The sequence below is a fragment of the Bombina bombina genome, chromosome 7, assembly GCF_027579735.1.
Source record: "Bombina bombina isolate aBomBom1 chromosome 7, aBomBom1.pri, whole genome shotgun sequence".
Classification (NCBI taxonomy): Eukaryota; Metazoa; Chordata; class Amphibia; order Anura; family Bombinatoridae; genus Bombina; species Bombina bombina.
Window position 1 is genome coordinate 175,501,210 of NC_069505.1, and position 23,548 is coordinate 175,524,757.

General features: G+C 40.5%; 1 protein-coding gene across 2 annotated transcripts in view; it reads left to right on the forward strand.

Annotated features, from left to right (window-relative positions):
• NAP1L4 (nucleosome assembly protein 1 like 4) overlaps window positions 1-23,548 on the forward strand; it is a 333,781-nt gene that overhangs the window by 258,622 nt on the left and 51,611 nt on the right. The window contains exon 14 of one of the 2 annotated variants that reach the window (XM_053720432.1): window positions 19,068-19,108. The exons of the other annotated variant lie outside the window; for it this stretch is intronic. Within the exon in view, the coding sequence (XP_053576407.1) occupies window positions 19,068-19,073 (6 nt within the window). The 3' untranslated portion in view covers window positions 19,074-19,108. The remainder of the gene's footprint in view (window positions 1-19,067; window positions 19,109-23,548) is intronic. 2 annotated transcript variants of the gene reach the window in all.

The window sequence follows — 23,548 nt, forward strand, 5'->3', positions numbered from 1 at the left end:
CTGCATTGTAACAGTCACAACTGCGGCTGCCATTTGGTTTGACGCCCTAGAAGAGTCTCTTATGACTGAGACTCCTTTAGAAGAAATTATGGATAGAATTAAGGCCCTTAAGCTGGCTAATTCTTTTATTACGGATGCCGCCTTTCACATTGCTAAATTGGCGGCTAAGAATTCAGGATTTTCCATTTTAGTGCGCAGAGCCTTATTGTTAAAATCTTGGTCTGCGGATGTGTCTTCTAAATCAAAGCTCTTGGCGATTCCTTTCAAGGGTAAGACCCTGTTCGGGCCTGACTTGAAAGAGATAATTTCTGACATTACGGGAGGTAAGGGTCATCTCCTCCCTCAGGACAAAACAGCTAAGCAAAGGGGAAGACAAAGTAATTTTCGTTCCTTTCAAAGCTTCAAGGGAATCCCCTCTTCCTCTTCTGTTAAACAGGAAGGGAATTATTCTCAAGCCAAATCCACCTGGAAACCTAACCAGGGTTGGAACAAGGGTAAATAACCCAAGAAGCCTGCCGCTGCTACCAAGACAGCATGAAGGGACGGCCCCCGATCCGGGACCGGATCTAGTTGGGGGCAGACTTTCTCTCTTTGTCCAAGCTTGGATAAGAGATGTTCAGGATCCCTGGACACTAGAAATCGTGTCTCAAGGGTATCAGTTGGAGTTGAAAAATTCCTTCCCAAAGGGAAGGTTTCTTCTTTCACGATTGTCTGTAGACCAGATCAAAAGAGAGGGGTTCTTACATTGTGTAAAAGACCTCTCTACTATGGGAGTAATTTGTCCTGTTCCAAAACAGGGGCAGGGGTTTTACTCATATCTTTTTGTGGTTCCCAAAAAAGAGGGAACGTTCCGACCCATTTTAGATCTCAAGAGTCTAAACAAGTTTCTCAGAGTTCCATCCTTCAAGATGGAGACTATTCGGACAATTCTTCCATTGATCCAGGAGGGTCAATATATGACTACCGTGGATGCATATCTTCATATTCCTATCAACAGAGATTATCACCAGTTCCGGAGGTTTGCCTTTCTACACAAACATTTTCAGTTTGTGGCCCTTCCTTTCGGGCTGGCCACGGCACCCAGGATCTTCACGAAGGTTCTAGGGTCTCTGCTGGTGGTTCTCAGGCCGCGGGGCATTGCAGTGGCGCCTTATATTCTAATCCAGGCGTCGTCTTATCAGCTGACAAAATCTCATACCGACATGGTTCTATCCTTTCTAAGGAATCACGGGTGGAAGGTGAATCTATAAAAAAGTTCACTAATTCCACAGACAAGGGTTCCTTTCCTAGGAACGCTAATAGATTCTATGTGCATGAAAATCTTCTTGACGGAACTCAGAAAGTTGAAGATTCTGAATACATGCCGATCCCTTCAGTCCAATCCTCGGCCATCAGTGGCTCAGTGCATGGAGGTAATTGGATTGATGGTGGCGGCACAACTGAGCATGCTCAGACAGTGGAATGGAGATTATGCAAATTTGTCTCCTCAGATAGATCTAGATCTATCTTTGGTGGTTGTCACAGGATCATCTGTCCCAAGGGACATGCTTCCGCAGATCCTCATGGGTGATAGTGACAACGGACGCCAGTCTACTAGGATGGGGTGCAGTCTGGAATTCCCTGAAGGCTCAGGGTATGTGGACTCGGTCGGAGTCTCTACTTCCGATCAATATTCTGGAGTTGAGGGCAATATTCAATGTTCTTCAGGCTTGGCCTCAGTTGACTTCGGCAAAATTCATCCGATTTCAGTCGGACAACATCACGACTGTGTCTTAAATCAATCATCAGGGAGGAACAAGGAGTTCCTTGGCGATGACAGAAGTATCCAGGATAATTTGGTGGGTGGAGGATCACTCTTGTTATCTGTCAGCAATCTACATCCCAGGAGTAGACAACTGGGAAGCGGATTTTTTGAGCAGACAGACGTTTCATCCGGGGGTATGGGAACTCCATCCGGAGGTCTTTGCTACCCTGATTCTCAGATGGGGCAGGCCGGAGCTGGATCTCATGGCATCTCGTGAGAATGCCAAGCTCTCGAGATACGGATCCAGGTCCAGGGATCCTCAGGCCGAACTGATAGATGCCTTGGTCGTTCAACCTAGCTTATATGTTTCCACTGTTTGCTCTCCTTCCTCGGGTGATTGCTCGGGTCAAACAGGAGAGGGCTTCAGTGATTCTCATCACTCCTGCGTGGCCCAGCAGGATTTGGTATGCCGATCTGGTGGACATGTCGTCTCAGCCGCCGTAGAGGCTTCCTTTGAGACAAGATCTTCATTCAGGGACCCTTCCATCATCCGAATCTAATTTCTCTACAGCTGACTGCTTGGAGATTGAATGCTTGATTTTATCTAAGCGTGGGTTTTCTGATTCGGTCATCGATACCTTGATTCAGGCTCATAAGCCTGTTACTAGAAGAATTTACCATAAGATATGGCGTAAATATCTCTATTGGTGTGAATCAAAAGGCTACTCTTGGAGTAAGGTTAGTGTTAGGTGTCCCCCCAGGGGGGTAAGTGTCAGGTCGGGCCGAAGCCACGGAGCCAGTGTACCACCTGAGGCATATGTAGATTATCTGATAAGGGCCCCTTAGAATGACTCAGACCACGCAGCATTATGATCGAAAGCCAATTCCCTTTATTGCACAGTGCAAGCATTTCTTATAACAGCATACAGGGTTAAGGGGATGACACGTTAGGACCGCGTCATCTTACACAGTTATACAGAGTTACACACAGTGTGATTCTGGAAATTCACTAGCTCATAAACAATATTCTATAGTCATAATAAACCATGCATCTGCAGAGACACCAAGGTCGCTGGACCATCTTATTGATAGAACATTCTTCTGGGCGTACGGCCAGGGACTTTCTACAAGGCTAACCAGCTAAGGAAAATACAATAGCAAGCATATATTTCTCACTACAGAATGAACCATTATAATAAAGTCTATTCATTACAAGATGGCTGCGAGGAACAAGATGGCTGCGAAGAACAAGATGGCTGCCATCAGGTTCATATTACCCCTAACATACCATCCTTTTATTCTAACAGAATAACATAAAAATAGACAGGCATAGAAAATTAGTAAAGCCTTATATTATGGTAACAGAACTCTGTGAGAATACTAAAGAGAAAAATATTCCTATGTCGTGATATACTTTTATAGGCTAATTGTCACTGCATATAGGTACAGTCCCTCCAATACCTTCCATCTATCTTCCAGCCTTCCCAAAACTACCGGTCTACCAGCACAGAGACCCAACCAGCCCCCCATCTACCCCCAAACAACGCTGCATCTTCTATCTCTCCACCTGCATTGCTAGCACCCCCCAATATGTCCAACAGTTCCTTTTCCACAGTAAAGCATGACATAGCAACAGCACAACTGTCTCTAGGTGGCCTCTGAACACTTTAAGAACTTTGTCCATTTGAGAGCGCTGCACCTCGACACTTTGCTATAATACAGTTCTCCAACAGTTCATTTGCAGTAGGGGTGCTTATCCACGGTTCTTCCGCAGGGAGATACTGGAAATCTGATGGTTTGTTCATGGGGTAGACAAGGCAACCAGTGGATACCCATGGCAAGCAAACACTCGAGTCACAGGGAGTATAGGAAGCAAACAGAAACAGTACAGGATGAGTACACACTGCAATACAATCACAATTATGTCCAAATAAAACGTCACTTTCATCCTATGTCATTTAAAATCAAACAAAACATTGTTGATATACAATACAAACTAAATACATTGATATTTCTCAGAGAATAATTTACAACTTCCCTATACACTTTTAAATGATTCTTCATGAATACTACGCAAGTGAAAACCTGTCAGACTTCATCAAGGGCCTGAATGGTTATGCTAAAACTTATGCTAAGGCCTGCCCTGTAGTAAGAATGGAAAAAAGAAAACAGTCAATGAAAATAAATTAATTTCTTTACACAGTCACTTTGAACTTCTAAAAAATAAAAGAACCTCGTGTTGCTTTATTCTGGATGGCTGCTATCTATAATGTTTATAATTCTCCAACCTAAATTCTCTCACACTCCTGTATGAGGAAAGCATACAAACAGAACATCATTTAAAACTACAAGTTCTTTTGAAGGTAAACACATCTTTATGGTAAGAATTACTCTCTTTGACAAACATCAGGAATGACCAAATTCACTTTGCAGATACCATACTAATTAATAAAAGGGAAAAATACATTTGCTTTCATAAACTATAATTATGCTATTCCCTGAACAAACATTTCTCTGTATATTTAATATAAACTCCTAGCTTAGACGTGTCCTCCTTATGTTCTAAAGGGTGAAGGGTCTAAAATATTATGATATATTGTAACATTTTCCTTAAACATATTTTTATACTCAGTGGGCCATTCAATAGGGTACAATACTGCGAAGTTCACAGTTACCTTTATCTAAAGGGTTGCTTTGTTAAGCACATAAACTACAATGTGCACTAATACCAATGAAGCCTATGATGTCTTATACCCAATATGATCAATAAAAATAAAACAAATACAAGAGAATACAAAACAAGCAATATAAGGAATGGAGTTAAAACAATACTCCCCTAATTTAATTGGTTGACCCTGTAACAGCATAACAGGACCTCCATATCGAGCGGTAAGGCACAGTCCAGAGAAGGATAGTCTTTATGTCCTGAAGACACACATCAGAGGAAACAGTCATGGATTACCCAGAGTCCAGTTCTGGGGCTGGTACCAGCATGCAAAGCAAAGAATGGATCCAAAGATAGTTCAGCAACTTTTTTTTACTGCAGTATGGTGGTTAAAACAAGCTTGACAAAAGGTCTTTCATCTTTATCTTTTCTTTCTTTAAAGGTTTACTTGCTTTCAATCTTTAATCTTTTGAAGAGTGCACTTATGGAATTTTGCCTGTACAGATTTTACCTAAATATGGAAACTCAAAAATAATTCAGTTAGTGTGTTTCAATCTCTGAAGACAGCATACTCTCATCCTGCAAATACAAATATGTTAAGAACCAAATAGAAAAATAAAACATTTTAGGCATCTGAAATATGAGAGCAAAATAAAACACAGAAAGACAATAAAAAGATCTAATCCACCAGGGAGGGAAAAAAAAGGAGTGGGGTGTGGGTGTACAGGCTATGACCGGGGTGGCCAGCAAGGTAGATGCTTTTCCGTGGCCAGATTCCCAATGAAGGAAAGTTCTAGACAATCCTAGGGACGTAGTGCATCCTGCATAGGGGTAAGACAAGGAAATTGAGGGCACAGCTGGTGGTTAGATAATAACATTGTACGAGGAGATTCAAAACGTTTTAGGTTCACCTCCTAAAAACAATCACCTCCATTACATAAAGATATTCATCAATACTCATCAATACTTCCCCCATGTTTGCGTGAAACATCTCATGTGACACGCAAACACAAGATAACAAGAAACTAAACGACAAATCATGCACTCCACTCATGCAGAGACAATTCTCAATAGCAAGGAAAATGAAATACACTTCACAATTCAATATGCTGTCCATACAGCACGCTTACACACGTAGTCACAAAAGAGAAAAACATAACAAACAAACAGTGAAAACCAATCGTTCTTGTCTTTCACAAAACAAAACATTAGCTGCTGACACAAATTTCAAACATCCACAATTAACTTAGAATGCAACACATATTCTGACATTCACTGAAATGAAACACTCTCAGAACACTACAAACAATTAAAAACATCCACTATGTACAAACACGGCAGATGCACAAGAAACTTCAGTTGCAGATTATACAAATAAAATTGTGCTTATTTGGGAACGATCAGATAACCACGGTAGCCACTGTTAAAGGGACATTGTAGGATAAATGAAAATTTCATTATTCAGATAGGACTTTTAATTTTAACCAACTTTCCTAGATTTAAACCAAACATAGGTAGGCTCATATGCTAATTTTTAAGCCTTTGAGGGCTGCCTCTTATCACAGGCTGTATAAATCTCATTACAACCCCAAGAGACAAAATACACGTAAGCCATATAAATAAAACTAAAACTGTGATCAGATAAATTAGCAAGTTATATAAATGCAGTAGAATCAGATAAAATGTGCATCATTTGTTTTAGGGGTGTTAATTTGTAGACACCTTATAGACCACGGCTTAGCTGTTAAGCGGCAATCAAAGTCATTGCAATAATAGTGGTAGACTAGTTAATAACCAAATAACTATATATATTTTAAAGTGTCACTGAAATCACTTCATTAAATAATATCTCATTTATTTATTGAACGCAGTGGGGGTTATTTTAAATAACAAAGAGTTATATCTGTGAGATACAGTTTGACAGCCACAGAAATAAAATGATAATTTTTAAGCTATATTCTGTGAAAGAATATAATATAAATACTTGTTTCTTTGTAGTGAACAATTTATAGTTATCATTTTTATAACATAGAACACCAGTACTGCCGCTTTAAATGTAAAGTGCAAATCGTTCTCTCTGTAACAAAGCCAAACAGAGAAACTTTTTTTTTTTTTAAAGAAAAGCAAAACATGCACAGTGTTATCATTCTTCTCAAGGATAGTGAGGCAAGCTCAAAGTTTCATTTCTACTTAAAGGAGAAACACTGTTTACTGCTTAAAAATATAAAATTCACACTAAAACTTGATAAATGCTAATTAGTTTAACCACAACAAAATTATTGGATTTAACGTTGTATATAATTTGATATTCACCATTCTGCAGCTCTCCAGCCAAATATAATCAATTGCATATAACACAAAAATAAGCTTTCTACAAAAGAATACTAATACAATTTCCCCCTTTAAATTATTCCCAATGATCCTTATAATAAAAAAAATGTATACTGACGTTCATGAAATAGCGTAAACAAGCATAAGCAGCATAAGAACGCACTCACAGTGGGATGCAGGCTAATTAAAGGGACATTTTAACCAAACTAAAAATAATCTTTAATTGAAACTGCTAACACAGTGAAATATACTAGTGTTAGGCTTACAGTAAACCTCATCGTCTTTTATGTAAATATTCCCTTAAATTCTCAGATGTTATCAGTTTTCCTGTATCCCTTTAAATATTTTCACTCCTCGTTTTTTTCTTTTCTGTCCGCTAGTCTCCCGGATCCCTACACTAAAATTGTAGACAACTTATCACTTCAGTTTGCATTACAGAGAGAATTAGGTTATGCTGCAAAAAGAAATATCTGCTATCTGAACAGCAAATTTAAAATAAATATATACAAAGAAAGGTCTCTTAAAATATATTTAGCAAACTACTAATACAGTGTTATTGCACTGGTCCTTTAAATAAGAAAATTACAATTTTCTTTTGCTCCGTCTACGCACTGAGCTCTGATTTTACAGACAAATATAAGATAATGAGAGATTCTTATTATCTAAAATTCAACCCATTGCAATCAACTGTGTTTTGAAAGCATAAAACCAGCTACTTCATAAATATACAAATAAACTTGCAAATGCAATTTCTCCTATATGTTATAATATGCAGCTTGTATAACAAGTCATGGACAATACATTAATAGCAACACCTTGTTACAGTGGACTGTCCCTTTAAGGACTAACCATTCATCATGTAAATCTCATATATATCTCCCCACCTTTATTTAGGCTGCTTGTATGATTTACCACACAAATTTCACCTTTGTACTGTAGCATGACCTGCAGATCAATTTACTTGCAACAAAAACGGACGCACTTTTAGAAAAATGTTCAATTACAACTTATAACTATATGTCATTAGGTGCACTAACTCCGTGCACAGACCTTACAAATACAACATATGTTAACCCATTAATCATACCAGAAACAATTTCATATTTACCAGAGCGTGACAAAAAAATCACACACACCATCGCACTTTCAAAGCCACTTTCAAAGCCGTTACTTCACTTGCCAAAACAATATCATACATGCCGCAAAACAATTATCACTTAAAACTAAAACTGCATATGAATACCACATACTTAAAACATGCTGGTGACTTTAAAATACAGGTATGTAAAATAACATTACCAAATATCTCCTTAAAACGTCTGATTTCCCAGCAGGGAAACAGAAAGAAACAGTTTTTTACAGCGATACAAACACACACGCTCATTCCATCTCGCATACCAGAGATTCACTCCCTTTTTTCCTTTCTCAGAAAAGCATCTATTTCATAGCGTACGACATACATATAAAATTTACCAGATTAACCTGTCACCAAGTCCAAAATGTATTCTTTTTTTTTTCCGAAACCCCGCAAAATGGCCATTTTTGCACGGCTTGAAACAATCATTTTCAAATAATACATTCTGTTTTTGGTTTAAAGCAAATCTGTTACACTCATACCACAGTGAGAACCTACAGACCATCACACATTATGCATCTCAATATACACAATTTCTTAAGTTTCCTTTTCATTACTGCAAGCAAACAAGTCTTACAGAGCTGCTGTACCAGTTTCTTCTCTCTTTTTTTTTTTCTTCTGATCTATGTGCGCGCTCAGTGGTGGCCCCCCTTCTTTGCCTGCTACATTCTTTAACACAGAGATTTCTCTATTTATCACACAGCAGTACTCACTGACAGTGTTTTAAAAATATTTCTGTCTTTTGCAGAAACTATTAACTCTCCTTTTCTTTTACCTTATACATGTAATTTTCTCTGTGCATTCTTATCTATAAGCAGTTCCCATTTCTCAACACAATAATAGCCACAATAATAACATGCACAGCCACTTAATATTTTCTACGCACAGCATAAAAAAACACAAACAAAACAAAGCAAAGCAAGCATCAGATATCAACATGAGCTTCAGGTGGGTAACAAAACTCTATTATGGGAATGAATATGGGAAACTTTAACATCCGTGAGACTCACTCACTGCCACCTTTGCCCGGAGGAGCTTATCTTAAAAGCTCTCCGTCAACTGGCATTCATATATTTCTTGCGCGCGTATCACAGACAGGACTCACAATACCTGTCGTGTCCCAGCACAGGACTGATTACCTGTCTGGAGGGGTATCACAACTGCCGGCAGGACTATAACCTCCGTAAACCTGTGCTTCAACCACAGGAACCCCTTTAACCCTTTATCATATATTATCAACACCTATTACCAGACTAAATTTAGGTTCAAATTCACAGAAGGAAAGCATGGTAAAAGCACTCATACTTACTCACTGCGAATCCCACAAACTGACGCCAAAATTGTTAGGTGTCCCCCCAGGGCGGTGTCAGGTCGGGCCGAAGCCATGGGGCCAGTGTACCACCTGAGGCATATGTAGATTATCTGATAAGGGCCCCTTAGAATGACTCAGACCACGCAGCATTATGATCGAAAGCCAATTCTCTTTATTGCACAGTGCAAGCATTTCTTATAACAGCATACAGGGTTAAGGGGATGACACGTTAGGACCGCGTCATCTTACACAGTTATACAGAGTTACACACAGTGTGATTCTGGAAATTCAGTAGCTCATAAACAATATTCTATAGTCATAATAAACCATGCATCTGCAGACACACCAAGGTCGCTGGACCATCTTATTGATAGAACATTCTTCTGGGCGTGCGGCCAGGGACTTTCTACAAGGCTAACCGGCTAAGGAAAATACAATAGCAAGCATATATTTCTCACTACAGAATGAACCATTATAATAAAGTCTATTCATTACAAAATGGCTGCGAGGAACAAGATGGCTGCGAAGAACAAGATGGCTGCCATCAGGTTCATATTACCCCTAACAGTTAGGATTCCTAGGATTTCATCTTTTCTCCAGGAAGGACTGGAGAAAGGGTTGTCAACAAGTTCCTTAAAGGGGCAGATTTCTGCTTTGTCTATCTTGCTACATAAGTGTCTGGCAGACATTCCAGATATTCAATCTTTTTGTCAGACTCGACTAGAATCAGACCTGTGTTTAGATCAATTGCTCCTCCTTGGAGTTTAAATATAGTTCTTAATGTTCTTCAAGGGGTTCCGTTTGAACCTATGCATTCCATAGATATTAAGTTATTATCTTAGGTTTTATTTCTGGTTGCTATTTCTTCTGCTTGCAGAGTTTCCGAGCTTTCAGCATTACAATGTGATTCTCCTTATCTTATTTTCCATTCTGATAAGGTGGTGTTGCGTATCAAACCTGGTTTTCTTCCTAAGGTTGTTTCTAACAAAAATATTAATCAGGAAATTGTTGCTCCTTCCTTGTGTTCTAACCCTTCTTCTAAGAAGGAGCGTCGGTTACATAATTTGGATGTAGTCCGTGCCTTGAAGTTCTACTTGCAGGCGACTAAGGATTTTCGTCAAACATCTTCATTATTTGTTGCTTTTTCTGGGAAACGTAGGGGTTAGAAAGCTATGGCTACCTCTTTTTTTTTTTTTTTTTTTTTTTTTTTTTTTTTTTTTTTGGCTGAGGAGTATCATCCGTGTTGCATATGAGACTGCTGGATAGCAGCCTCCAGAACGAATTACGGCTCATTCTACTAGAGCTGTGGCTACCTCATGGGCATTTAAAAATGATGCTTCTGTTGAACAGATTTGCAAGGCTGCAACTTTGTCGTCTCTTCACACTTTTTCCAAATTTTCCAAATTTGATACTTTTGCCTCGTCTGAGGCTGTTTTTGGGAGAAAGGTTCTTCAAGCAGTGGTGCCTTCCGTTTAGGTTCCTGTCTTGTCCCTCCCTTTCATCCGTGTCCTATAGCTTTGGTATCATATCCCATAAGTAAGAATGAAATCCGTGTCATATCTTGTAAAAGAAAAGGAAATTTATGCTTACCTGATAAATTTATTTCTTTTACGACAAGTCCCTTGCCCACCCTGTCGTTTTCTAAGACAGAATTTTATTTTTTGTTAAACTTCAGTCACCTCTGCTCCTTTCTCTTCCTAACTTCGGTCGAATGACTGGGTTGGGGAGGAAGGGAGGAGCTATTTATTCAGCTCTGCTGTGGAGCTCTTTGCCTCCTCCTGCTGACCAGGAGGCGATATCCCATAAGTAAGGATGAAATTCGTGGACTCGTCATATCTTAAAAGAAATAAATTTATCAGGTAAGCATAAATTTCCTTTTTTCAATATTCACAACTAATATAATTTTTAGAAATTACATGTACAAATTGTTCTCGGACTAATCTTTGCTCTGAATACATCATTCAAGCAATTATTTATTTAGGGTTTAATGTTCCTTTAAAGGGCCAGTATATACACAAAAAAATTTGGGCTAATTTAATAAAACTCTTGATGAATAAAAAGTTTACAATTGACATGCATTATTTTTTTTGCTTCTAAATAGTTAAAAAAGGGGAAGAAACGTGCAGTGTTTTTACTGGATATGGAGATAATCATCCTACACACTACTTAGAGAGAGAGAGAGTTTTTACCTCAGTCCCTAACTAGTGTGTTTACTGACAGCCCTCCTGCTGGAGCTATCTGTGTAATGTAGTTTGCACATAACACTGCACAAAGTACAAGCATAAAAACATCTTTGAATAAATCTGAGAAAAATACTTTGTCCATAAATTTTAACTGATAAAACTCGTTTAATGCACAGCTAATAATGTGGGTTACTAGTAAGTATCTAAATGTTATGAACACTAAATGAGTTTAGGGGGTTGCTCTATACAAGCTTCAGAAAGATGCAAAGATGAGTTTAGGGGGTTGCTCTATACAAGCTTCAGAAAGATGCAAAGACAAATTTGTGTATGTGTATACTGGCCCTTTAAGAACCGATGTGCAGGAAGCAGCAATAAAGCCACCAAGTGTTACCAATGTCTGGTGAGTGACTTTAAATACACTGTTCCCATCAAAATACCGTATATTAAAGACCCTGCTCCAGACACCAGTCCTGACTGAAAGAGCATTCTCACACAGCATTTAAAGGGAAACCGGTAAACTCACAGCTTATTCTCCTCTCTGCCTTCCCTTGTGTCTCTGCAGGAATTCCACTCCCCTTCCTCCCTCCCGGTTCAGCAGTGTTAGAGGTTCCTCCGATGTCAGGAGAACATAGTTAAATGCCGTGGTAACCGGGAGGGGGGAAGGGGGGGTGGAATTCCTTCAGAAATACAACAGAAGGCAGACGAGATACCGAGAAGAGATGCAGCTTTTTTCCTCTCTGTCTTCGGTTGTGTCTCTGCAGGAATTACACCCCCCTTCCCGGTTCAGCAGTGTTAGAGGTGAAGTCAAGGGAGAGGATTGTAATTGACATGTATTAGCTGCTACAGCATGGGGGCTGGCTGAATAAGGACACTAGGGAGAGAGGAAAAAAGTCTTGCTTTGTAGCTAGTATGTCCTACGAACGTATTCTCAGGTAATGACACTTTATCATCAAATTTAGAAGCTTTAGCATCAAAATTGCTAATACATGTCAATTACAAACTTTATCTTCTTTGAATCCTTTATTTAAATATGCCATATTTTTTTGAGTGTATAATGTCCCTTTAAGACTTTAAATGCTCACTGAAACTAGCAAAAAAAGTAAAATTTTCCCTAAATATTCCAAAATACCTCACACCAAAATCTAATCGATGCAGATATTTTTTGGTTCTGAAATACAAATGTCTGTTCATACCAGTGCATACATTTAAGTAAAACATAGGTAAGTGCATTTTGGATTAGTATATGTAATATTCCTCCCTGTGTTTAGTGCAATGTGGTGACAACAAAGTACCTAAGTGGTTTAAGAAGTTGCATTTGTATATAAATTATTGTACTTTTTCTAAAATGAATTTGAAGTATTTAATCATTATATTACCTTTTTGTTTACTTATTATGGCAAAAACAAATTTTGTACATTAGGTATAAGTCTATTTTCTAGTTAATAATCCCATCTGTAATGTTGGTTTTATTTGGCCCCAGCATAATGGTATTTATAGCTTTGCTATATAACATAATTTATGCTTACCTGATAAATTCCTTTCTTCTGTAGTGTGATCAGTCCACGGGTCATCATTACTTCTGGGATATAACTCCTCCCCAACAGGAAATGCAAGAGGATTCACCCAGCAGAGCTGCATATAGCTCCTCCCCTCTACGTCACTCCCAGTCATTCGACCAAGAATCAACGAGAAAGGAGTAACCAAGGGTGAAGTGGTGACTGGAGTATAATTTAAAAGATATTTACCTGCCTTAAAAACAGGGCGGGCCGTGGACTGATCACACAACAGAAGAAAGGAATTTATCAGGTAAGCATAAATTATGTTTTGTTCTGTTATGTGTGATCAGTCCACGGGTCATCATTACTTCTGGGATACCAATACCAAAGCAAAAGTACACGGATGACGGGAGGGATAGGCAGGCTCATTATACAGAAGGAACCACTGCCTGAAGAACCTTTCTCCCAAAAATAGCCTCCGAAGAAGCAAAAGTGTCAAATTTGTAAAATTTGGAAAAAGTATGAAGCGAAGACCAAGTTGCAGCCTTGCAAATCTGTTCAACAGAGGCCTCATTCTTAAAGGCCCAAGTGGAAGCCACAGCTCTAGTGGAGTGAGCTGTAATTCTTTCAGGAGGCTGCTGTCCAGCAGTCTCATAGGCTAAACGTATTATGCTACGAAGCCAAAAGAGAGAGAGGTAGCAGAAGCTTTTGACCTCTCCTCTGACCAGAGTAAACGACAAACAGGGAAGAAGTTTGGCGAAAATCCTTAGTTGCCTGCAAGTAGAACTTGAGGGCACGAACTACATCCAGATTGTGTAGAAGACGTTCCTTCTTTGAAGAAGGATTTGGACACAAGGAAGGAACAACAATCTCTTGATTGATATTCCTGTTAGTGACTACCTTAGGTAAGAACCCAGGTTTAGTACGCAGAACTACCTTGTCTGATGAAAAATCAGATAAGGAGAATCACAATGTAAGGCTGATAACTCAGAGACTCTTCGAGCCGAGGAAATAGCCATTAAAAATAGAACTTTCCAAGATAACAACTTTATATCAATGGAATGAAGGGGTTCAAACGGAACACCCTGTAAAACGTTAAGAACTAAGGTTTAAACTCCATGGCGGAGCAACAGCTTTAAACACAGGCTTGATCCTAGCTAAAGCCTGACAAAAGGCCTGGACGTCTGGATTTTCTGACAGACGCCTGTGTAACAAGATGGACAGAGCTGAGATCTGTCCCTTTAATGAACTAGCTGATAGACCCTTCTCTAAACCTTCTTGTAGAAAGGACAATATCCTAGGCATCCTAACCTTACTCCAGGAGTAACCTTTGGATTCGCACCAGTATAGGTATTTACGCCATATCTTATGGTAAATCCTTCTGGTAACAGGCTTCCTAGCCTGTATCAGGGTATCAATAACCGACTCAGAAAAACCACGTTGTGATAAAATCAAGCGTTCAATTTCCAAGCAGTCAGCTTCAGAGAAGTTAGATTTTGATGTTTGAATGGACCCTGTATCAGAAGGTCCTGTCTTAGAGGTAGAGACCAAGGCGGACAGGATGACATGTCCACTAGATCTGCATACCAAGTCCTGCGTGGCCATGCAGGCGCTATTAGAATCACTGATGCTCTCTCCTGTTTGATTTTGGCAATCAATCGAGGAAGCAGCGGGAAGGGTGGAAACACATAAGCCATCCCGAAGTTCCAAGGTGCTGTCAAAGCATCCATCAGAACCGCTCCCGGATCCCTGGATCTGGACCCGTAGAGAGGAAGTTTGGCGTTCTGGCGAGACGCCATGAGATCTATCTCTGGTTTGCCCCAACGTCGAAGTATTTGGGCAAAGACCTCCGGATGAAGTTCCCACTCCCCCGGATGAAAAGTTTGGCGACTCAAGAAATCCGCCTCCCAGTTCTCCACTCCCGGGATGTGGATTGCTGACAGGTGGCAAGAGTGAGACTCTGCCCAGCGAATTATCTTTGATACTTCCATCATTGCTAGGGAGCTTCTTGTCCCTCCCTGATGGTTGATGTAAGCTACAGTCGTGATGTTGTCCGACTGAAACCTGATGAACCCCCGAGTTGTTAACTGGGGCCAAGCCAGAAGGGCATTGAGAACTGCTCTCAATTCCAGAATGTTTATTGGCAGGAGACTCTCCTCCTGACTCCATTGTCCCTGAGCCTTCAGAGAATTCCAGACAGCGCCCCAACCTAGTAGGCTGGCGTCTGTTGTTACAATTGTCCAGTCTGGCCTGCTGAATGGCATCCCCCTGGACAGGTGTGGCCGATAAAGCCACCATAGAAGAGAATTTCTGGTCTCTTGATTCAGATTCAGAGTAGGGGACAAATCTGAGTAATCCCCATTCCACTGACTTAGCATGCACAATTGCAGCGGTCTGAGGTGTAGGCGTGCAAAGGGTACTATGTCCATTGCCGCTACCATTAAGCCGATCACCTCCATGCATTGAGCTACTGACGGGTGTTGAATGGAATGAAGGACACGGCATGCATTTTGAAGCTTTGTTAACCTGTCTTCTGTCAGGTAAATCTTCATTTCTACAGAATCTATAAGAGTCCCCAAGAATGGAACTCTTGTGAGAGGAAAGAGAGAACTCTTCTTTTCGTTCACTTTCCATCCATGCGACCTTAGAAATGCCAGAACTAACTCTGTATGAGACTTGGCAGTTTGAAAGCTTGAAGCTTGTATCAGAATGTCGTCTAGGTACGGAGCTACCGAAATCCCTCGCGGTCTTAGTACCGCCAGAAGGGCACCCAGAACCTTTGTGAAGATTCTTGGAGCCGTAGCCAATCCGAATGGAAGAGCTACAAACTGGTAGTGCCTGTCTAAGAAGGCAAACCTTAGATACCGGTGATGATCTTTGTGAATCGGTATGTGAAGGTAAGCATCCTTTAAATCCACTGTGGTCATGTACTGACCCTTTTGGATCATGGGTAAGATTGTCCGAATAGTTTCCATTTTGAACGATGGAACTCTTAGGAATTTGTTTAGATCTTTAAATCTAAGATTGGCCTGAAAGTTCCCTCTTTTTTGGGAACCACAAACAGGTTTGAGTAGAACCCTTGTCCTTGTTCCGACCGCGGAACCGGATGGATCACTCCCATTAATAACAGATCTTGTACACAGCGTAGAAACGCTTCTTTCTTTATCAGGTTTGTTGACAACCTTGACAGATGAAATCTCCCTCTTGGGGGAGATAATTTGAAGTCTAGAAGGTATCCCTGAGATATGATCTCTAGCGCCCAGGGATCCTGAACATCTCTTGCCCAGGCCTGGGCGAAGAGAGAAAGTCTGCCCCCCACTAGATCCGGTCCCGGATCGGGGGCTCTCGGTTCATGCTGTCTTTGGGGCAGCAGCAGGTTTCCTGGCCTGCTTGCTCTTGTTCCAGGACTGGTTAGGCTTCCAGCCTTGCCTGTAACGAGCAACAGCTCCCTCCTGTTTTGGTGCAGTGGAAGGTTGATGCTGCTCCTGTTTTGAAATTCCGAAAGGGACGAAAATTAGACTGTCTAGCCTTAGCTTTGGCTTTGTCTTGAGGCAGGGCGTGGCCCTTACCTCCTGTAATGTCAGCGATAATTTCTTTCAAACCGGGCCCAAATAAAGTTTGCCCCTTGAAAGGTATATTAAGTAATTTGGACTTAGAAGTTACATCAGCTGACCAGGATTTTAGCCACAGCGCCCTACGTGCCTGAATGGCGAATCCTGAGTTCTTAGCCGTAAGTTTGGTTAAATGTACTACGGCCTCCGAAATGAATGAATTAGCTAGTTTAAGGACTCTAAGCCTGTCCGTAATGTCGTCCAGCGTAGCTGAACTAAGGTTCTCTTCCAGAGACTCAATCCAAAATGCTGCCGCAGCCGTAATCGGCGCGATGCATGCAAGGGGTTGCAATATAAAACCTTGTTGAACAAACATTTTCTTAAGGTAACCCTCTAATTTTTATCCATTGGATCTGAAAAAGCACAGCTATCCTCCACCGGGATAGTGGTACGCTTAGCTAAAGTAGAAACTGCTCCCTCCACCTTAGGGACCGTTTGCCATAAGTCCCGTGTGGTGGTGTCTATTGGAAACATCTTTCTAAATATTGGAGGGGGTGAGAACGGCACACCGGGTCTATCCCACTCCTTAGTAACAATTTCAGTTAGTCTCTTAGGTATAGGAAACACGTCAGTACTCGCCGGTACCAGCAAAGTATTTATCCAACCTACACAGTTTCTCTGGTATTGCAACGGTGTTACAATCATTGAGAGCTGCTAAGACCTCCCCTAGTAATACACGGAGGTTCTCCAATTTAAATTTAAAATTTGAAATATCTGAATCCAATCTGTTTGGATCAGAACCGTCACCTACAGAATGAAGCTCTCCGTCCTCATGCTCTGCAAGCTGTGACGCAGTATCAGACATGGCCCTAGTATTGTCAGCGCACTCTGTTCTCACCCCAGAGTGATCACGCTTGCCTCTTAGTTCTGGTAATTTAGCCAAAACTTCAGTCATAACAGTAGCCATATCTTGTAATGTTATCTGTAATGGCCGCCCAGATGTACTAGGCGCCATAATATCACGCACCTCCCGGGCGGGAGATGCAGGTACTGCCGCGTGAGGCGAGTTAGTCGGCATAACTCTCCCCTCGCTGTTTGGTGAAATTTGTTCAAATTGTACAGATTGACTTTTATTTAAAGTAGCATCAATACAGTTAGTACATAAATTTCTATTGGGCTCCACCTTGGCATTGGAACAAATGACACAGATATCTTCCTCTGAGTCAGACATGTTTAACACACTAGCAATAAACTTGCAACTTGGTTATAATCTTTTTTAGCAAAAACGTACTGTGCCTCAAAGAGGTACTAAACGATTAAATGATTAAATGACAGTTGAAATAATGAACTGAAAAACTGTTATAGCATCAAACTTTAAAACAACACAACTTTTAGCAAAGGTTTGTTCCCATTAGAAAAATAACAATAATTAAATTTGACATAAAAATTACAGAGCAACGTTTTTATTCACAGTCAATATAAAATTCTCACAGCTCTGCTGAGAGAATCTACCTCCCTCTAAAGAAGTTTGAAGACCCCTGAGATCTGTCAGAGATGAACCGGATCATGCAGGAAATATAAGAGTAACTGACTGGAATTTTTTGATGCGTAGCAAGAGCGCCAAAAACGGCCCCTCCCCCTCACACACAGCAGTGAAGAGAAACGAAACTGTCATAATTAAAACCAAACAACTGCCAAGTGGAAAATAATGCCCAAATATTTATTCACTCAGTACCTCAGAAATGTAAACGATTCTACATTCCAGCAAAAACGTTTAACATGATAAATACTTATTAAAAGGATTAGTGACTTTTAACAGAGTAGTTCCGGTGAAATACCATCCCCAGAATACTGAAGTGTATACATACATGACATTATAACGGTATGGCAGGATTTTCTCATCAATTCCATTCAGAAAATAAAAACTGCTACATACCTCAATGCAGATTCATCTGCCCTGCTGTCCCCTGATCTGAAGCTTTACCTCTCCTCAGATGGCCGAGAACAGCAATATGATCTTAACTACTCCGGTTAAAATCATAGTAAAAAACTCTGGTAGATTCTTCCTCAAACTCTGCCAGAGAAGTAATAACACGCTCCGGTGCTATTGTAAAATAACAAACTTTTGATTGAAGTCATAAAAACTAAGTATAATCACCATAGTCCTCTCACACATCCTATCTAGTCGTTGGGTGCAAGAGAATGACTGGGAGTGACGTAGAGGGGAGGAGCTATATGCAGCTCTGCTGGGTGAATCCTCTTGCACTTCCTGTTGGGGAGGAGTAATATCCCAGAAGTAATGATGACCCGTGGACTGATCACACATAACAGAAGAAACTTCTACATTACATTTATAATTTGAGTTGTATGTGTATTATAAAATAATACTACTAACCCGGAATAGAACTTTACTGAATTGAAATATAAAAGTGGACAAATGGTTACAAGCCAAATTAAACTGTTTAAATCTGTATTGTTTGTTTGAAACCCATTAAATGTCAGCCTTAAGCTATTTATCATTTTATTTTCCATCTAAAAGCTGGTATAGCTCATGAAAAAAAAAATGTATTCTAAAACCATTTGTTTTGCTCATCACCTTTTGTTACTCTACGTTGAACCCTATTGATCTTTTCCATTTTTTCCCATATAGGTGTAATTTTTTTTCTTGTTTGTCAATTCATACAATCCTAGGTAAGGTGAAATTCCATTAACCTTATTTCTCTGCATTTTTTTTTCTTTATTCATTTTTCTTTTAATTTTTGAGACAGAGAGCATTATTCATTTATGTCAGGGTGCAAATCCAATCTGTAAGGGAAGCACACAGGCCAATGATATAGGATCAGATTACTCAAGTTCAAGAACCTGGCCTGCTCATAACTCGTAAGGGTTGCATTTACACATTAAGATAATTCTGATCTATTTTCCCCCTTTGAAAGGAGCTGAATGAGCCACTTTAAGATTAATTTTATTATTTAGCACTTTAGATTTTGCAGTTGTTTCAAGCTATTTTTGTAAGCTTTAAAATGCATTGCACACTTCATGCAAAAATACTATCTGAGAGTAAATTGCTTGATAACATACCCTGAAAACCTTACATTATCCATAGTAGGTCTCAAATAGTTTTTTTTTTTGTTTTGTTTTTTTCCTTGTGTGTTTTTCCATGAGTTAGATCTTTAGATAGGTTATGGTTCTAAAGTCGGTTTAAATTACAATTGGTCTTGACCAATTTTAATTGCGCATCTAGAAGTGTGTTTTTAACATTTCTTTCGTAAAATGATGATAGTCCACAGTCCTCCATAACATATGGGAAATATTTCACGCCAATAGGAGGACATATCATATCAGAGCTTAAAATCCCTCCCATCTTCCATCTCTCTCTTAGTTTTGTTCTTGGCCTCGTAGGAGTTGGTTGAGAATAGGTGTTTCCAGCTATTTGCTTATAGATTTAAATTTAAGAGCTCAGACCAATGTGAGACCCATTATCATTCACAAAGAAGACAGAAGAGAAACTTCACAGCAGCTGAATGATACAGGGACATAGGAATAACCTGTTATGTGCACAGTATTTCCCTATGGGACTTCAGCCATAACTACCTTGAGGTGTCGCTGGGACTCGTCCCCTATGTCAGATCAATACATTCTGTGAGAGCTATTTACCTCAAATTGAGCATGCATTTCAGCCACAGCCTTTTAATTCCTCTAAGGAATTATGTACTGTGTATGTTTCTCAGGGCTTACTCACTTTACCCCTGAGTATAAGAATAGCTAGCAAGGCTATAGCAGCATATTTTGGGGCTATTATTATTAATTTCTCCAACATAGGTGTGTCCGGTCCACGGCGTCATCCTTACTTGTGGGATATTCTCTTCCCCAACAGGAAATGGCAAAGAGCCCAGCAAAGCTGGTCACATGATCCCTCCTAGGCTCCGCCTACCCCAGTCATTCTCTTTGCCGTTGTACAGGCAACATCTCCACGGAGATGGCTTAGAGTTTTTTAGTGTTTAACTGTAGTTTTTCATTATTCAATCAAGAGTTTGTTATTTTCAAATAGTGCTGGTACGTACTATTTACTCAGAAACAGAAAAGAGATGAAGAATTCTGTTTGTATGAGGAAAATGATTTTAGCAACCGTAACTAAAATCCATGGCTGTTCCACACAGGACTGTTGAGAGCAATTAACTTCAGTTGGGGGAACAGTTTGCAGTCTCTTGCTGCTTGAGGTATGACACATTCTAACAAGACGATGTAATGCTGGAAGCTGTCATTTTCCCTATGGGATCCGGTAAGCCATGTTTATTACGATTGTAAATAAGGGCTTCACAAGGGCTTATTTAAACTGTAGACTTTTTTTGGGCTAAATCGATTGATATTAACACTTATTTAGCCTTGAGGAATCATTTATTCTGGGTATTTTGATTTAATAATATCGGCAGGCACTGTTTTAGACACCTTATTCTCTAGGGGCTTTCCCAAAGCATAGGCAGAGTCTCATTTTCGCGCCGGTGTTGCGCACTTGTTTTTGAGAGGCATGGCATGCAGTCGCATGTGAGAGGAGCTCTGATACTTATAAAAGACTTCTGAAGGCGTCATTTGGTATCGTATTCCCCTTTGGGCTTTGGTTGGGTCTCAGCAAAGCAGATACCAGGGACTGTAAAGGGGTTTAAAGCTTAAAACGGCTCCGGTTCCGTTATTTTAAGGGTTAAAGCTTCCAAATTGGTGTGCAATACTTTTCAAGGCTTTAAGACGCTGTGGTGAAAATTTGGTGAATTTTGAACAATTCCTTCATGTTTTTTCGCAATTGCAGTAATAAAGTGTGTTCAGTTTAAAATTTAAAGTGACAGTAACGGTTTTATTTTAAAACGTTTTTTGTACTTTGTTATCAAGTTTATGCCTGTTTAACATGTCTGAACTACCAGATAGACTGTGTTCTGAATGTGGGGAAGCCAGAATTCCTATTCATTTAAATAAATGTGATTTATGTGATAATGACAATGATGCCCAAGATGATTCCTCAAGTGAGGGGAGTAAGCATGGTACTGCATCATTCCCATCCTTCGTCTACACGAGTCTTGCCCACTCAGGAGGCCCCTAGTACATCTAGCGCGCCAATACTCCTTACTATGCAACAATTAACGGCTGTAATGGATAATTCTGTCAAAAACATTTTAGCCAAAATGAACCCTTGTCAGCGTAAGCGTGGCTGCTCTGTTTTAGTTACTGAAGAGCATGACGACGCTGATATTAATATCTCTGAAGGGCCCCTAACCCAATCTGAGGGGGCCAGGGAGGTTTTGTCTGAGGGAGAAATTACTGATTTAGGGAACATTTCTCAGCAGGCTGAATCTGATGTGATTACATTTAAATTTAAATTGGAACATCTCCGCATTTTGCTTAAGGAGGTATTATCCACTCTGGATGATTGTGAAAATTTAGTCATCCCAGAGAAACTATGTAAAATGGACAAGTTCCTAGAGGTGCCGGGGCTCCCAGAAGCTTTTCCTATACCCAAGCGGGTGGCGGACATTGTTAATAAAGAATGGGAAAGGCCCGGTATTCCTTTCGTCCCTCCCCCCATATTTAAAAAATTGTTTCCTATGGTCGACCCCAGAAAGGACTTATGGCAGTCAGTCCCCAAGGTCGAGGGAGCGGTTTCTACTTTAAACAAACGCACCACTATTCCCATAGAGGATAGTTGTGCTTTCAAAGATCCTATGGATAAAAAATTAGAAGGTTTGCTTAAAAAGATGTTTGTTCAGCAGGGTTACCTTCTACAACCCATTTCATGCATTGTCCCTGTCACTACAGCCGCATATTTCTGGTTTGATGAACTGCTTAAGGTGCTCGATAGTGACTCTCCTCCTTATGAGGAGATTATGGACAGAATCAATGCTCTCAAATTGGCTAATTCTTTCACTCTAGACGCCTCTTTGCAATTGGCTAAGTTAGCGGCTAAGAACTCTGGGTTTGCTATTGTGGCGCGCAGAGCGCTTTGGTTGAAATCTTGGTCGGCTGATGCGTCTTCCAAGAACAAGCTACTAAACATTCCTTTCAAGGGGAAAACGCTGTTTGGTCCTGACTTGAAAGAGATTATCTCTGATATCACTGGGGGTAAGGGCCACGCCCTTCCTCAGGATCGGCCCTTCAAGGCAAAAAATAGACCTAATTTTCGTCCCTTTCGTAAAAACGGACCAGCCCAAGGTGCTACGTCCTCTAAGCAAGAGGGTAATACTTCTCAGGCCAAGCCAGCTTGGAGACCAATGCAAGGCTGGAACAAGGGAAAGCAGGCCAAGAAACCTGCCACTGCTACCAAGACAGCATGAAATATTGGCCCCCGATCCGGGACCGGATCTGGTGGGGGGCAGACTCTCTCTCTTCGCTCAGGCTTGGGCAAGAGATGTTCTGGATCCTTGGGCGCTAGAAATAGTCTCCCAGGGTTATCTTCTGGAATTCAAGGGACTTCCCCCAAGGGGGAGGTTCCACAAGTCGCAGTTGTCTTCAGACCACATAAAAAGACAGGCGTTCTTACATTGTGTAGAAGACCTGTTAAAAATGGGAGTGATTCATCCTGTTCCATTAAGAGAACAAGGGATGGGGTTCTACTCCAATCTGTTCATAGTTCCCAAAAAAGAGGGAACGTTCAGACCAATCCTAGATCTCAAGATCTTAAACAAATTTCTCAAGGTCCCATCGTTCAAGATGGAAACCATTCGAACTATCCTTCCTTCCATCCAGGAAGGTCAATTTATGACCACGGTGGATTTAAAGGATGCGTATCTACATATTCCTATCCACAAGGAACATCATCGGTTCCTAAGGTTTGCATTCCTGGACAAACATTACCAGTTCGTGGCGCTTCCTTTCGGATTAGCCACTGCTCCAAGGATTTTCACAAAGGTACTAGGGTCCCTTCTAGCGGTGCTAAGACCAAGGGGCATTGCAGTAGTACCTTACCTGGACGACATTCTGATTCAAGCGTCGTCCCTTCCTCAAGCAAAGGCTCACACGGACATTGTCCTGGGCCTTTCTCAGATCTCTCACGGATGGAAAGTGAACGTAGAAAAGAGTTCTCTATCTCCGTCAACAAAGGGTTCCCTTCTTGGGAACAATAATAGACCCTTAGAAAGTGAGGAT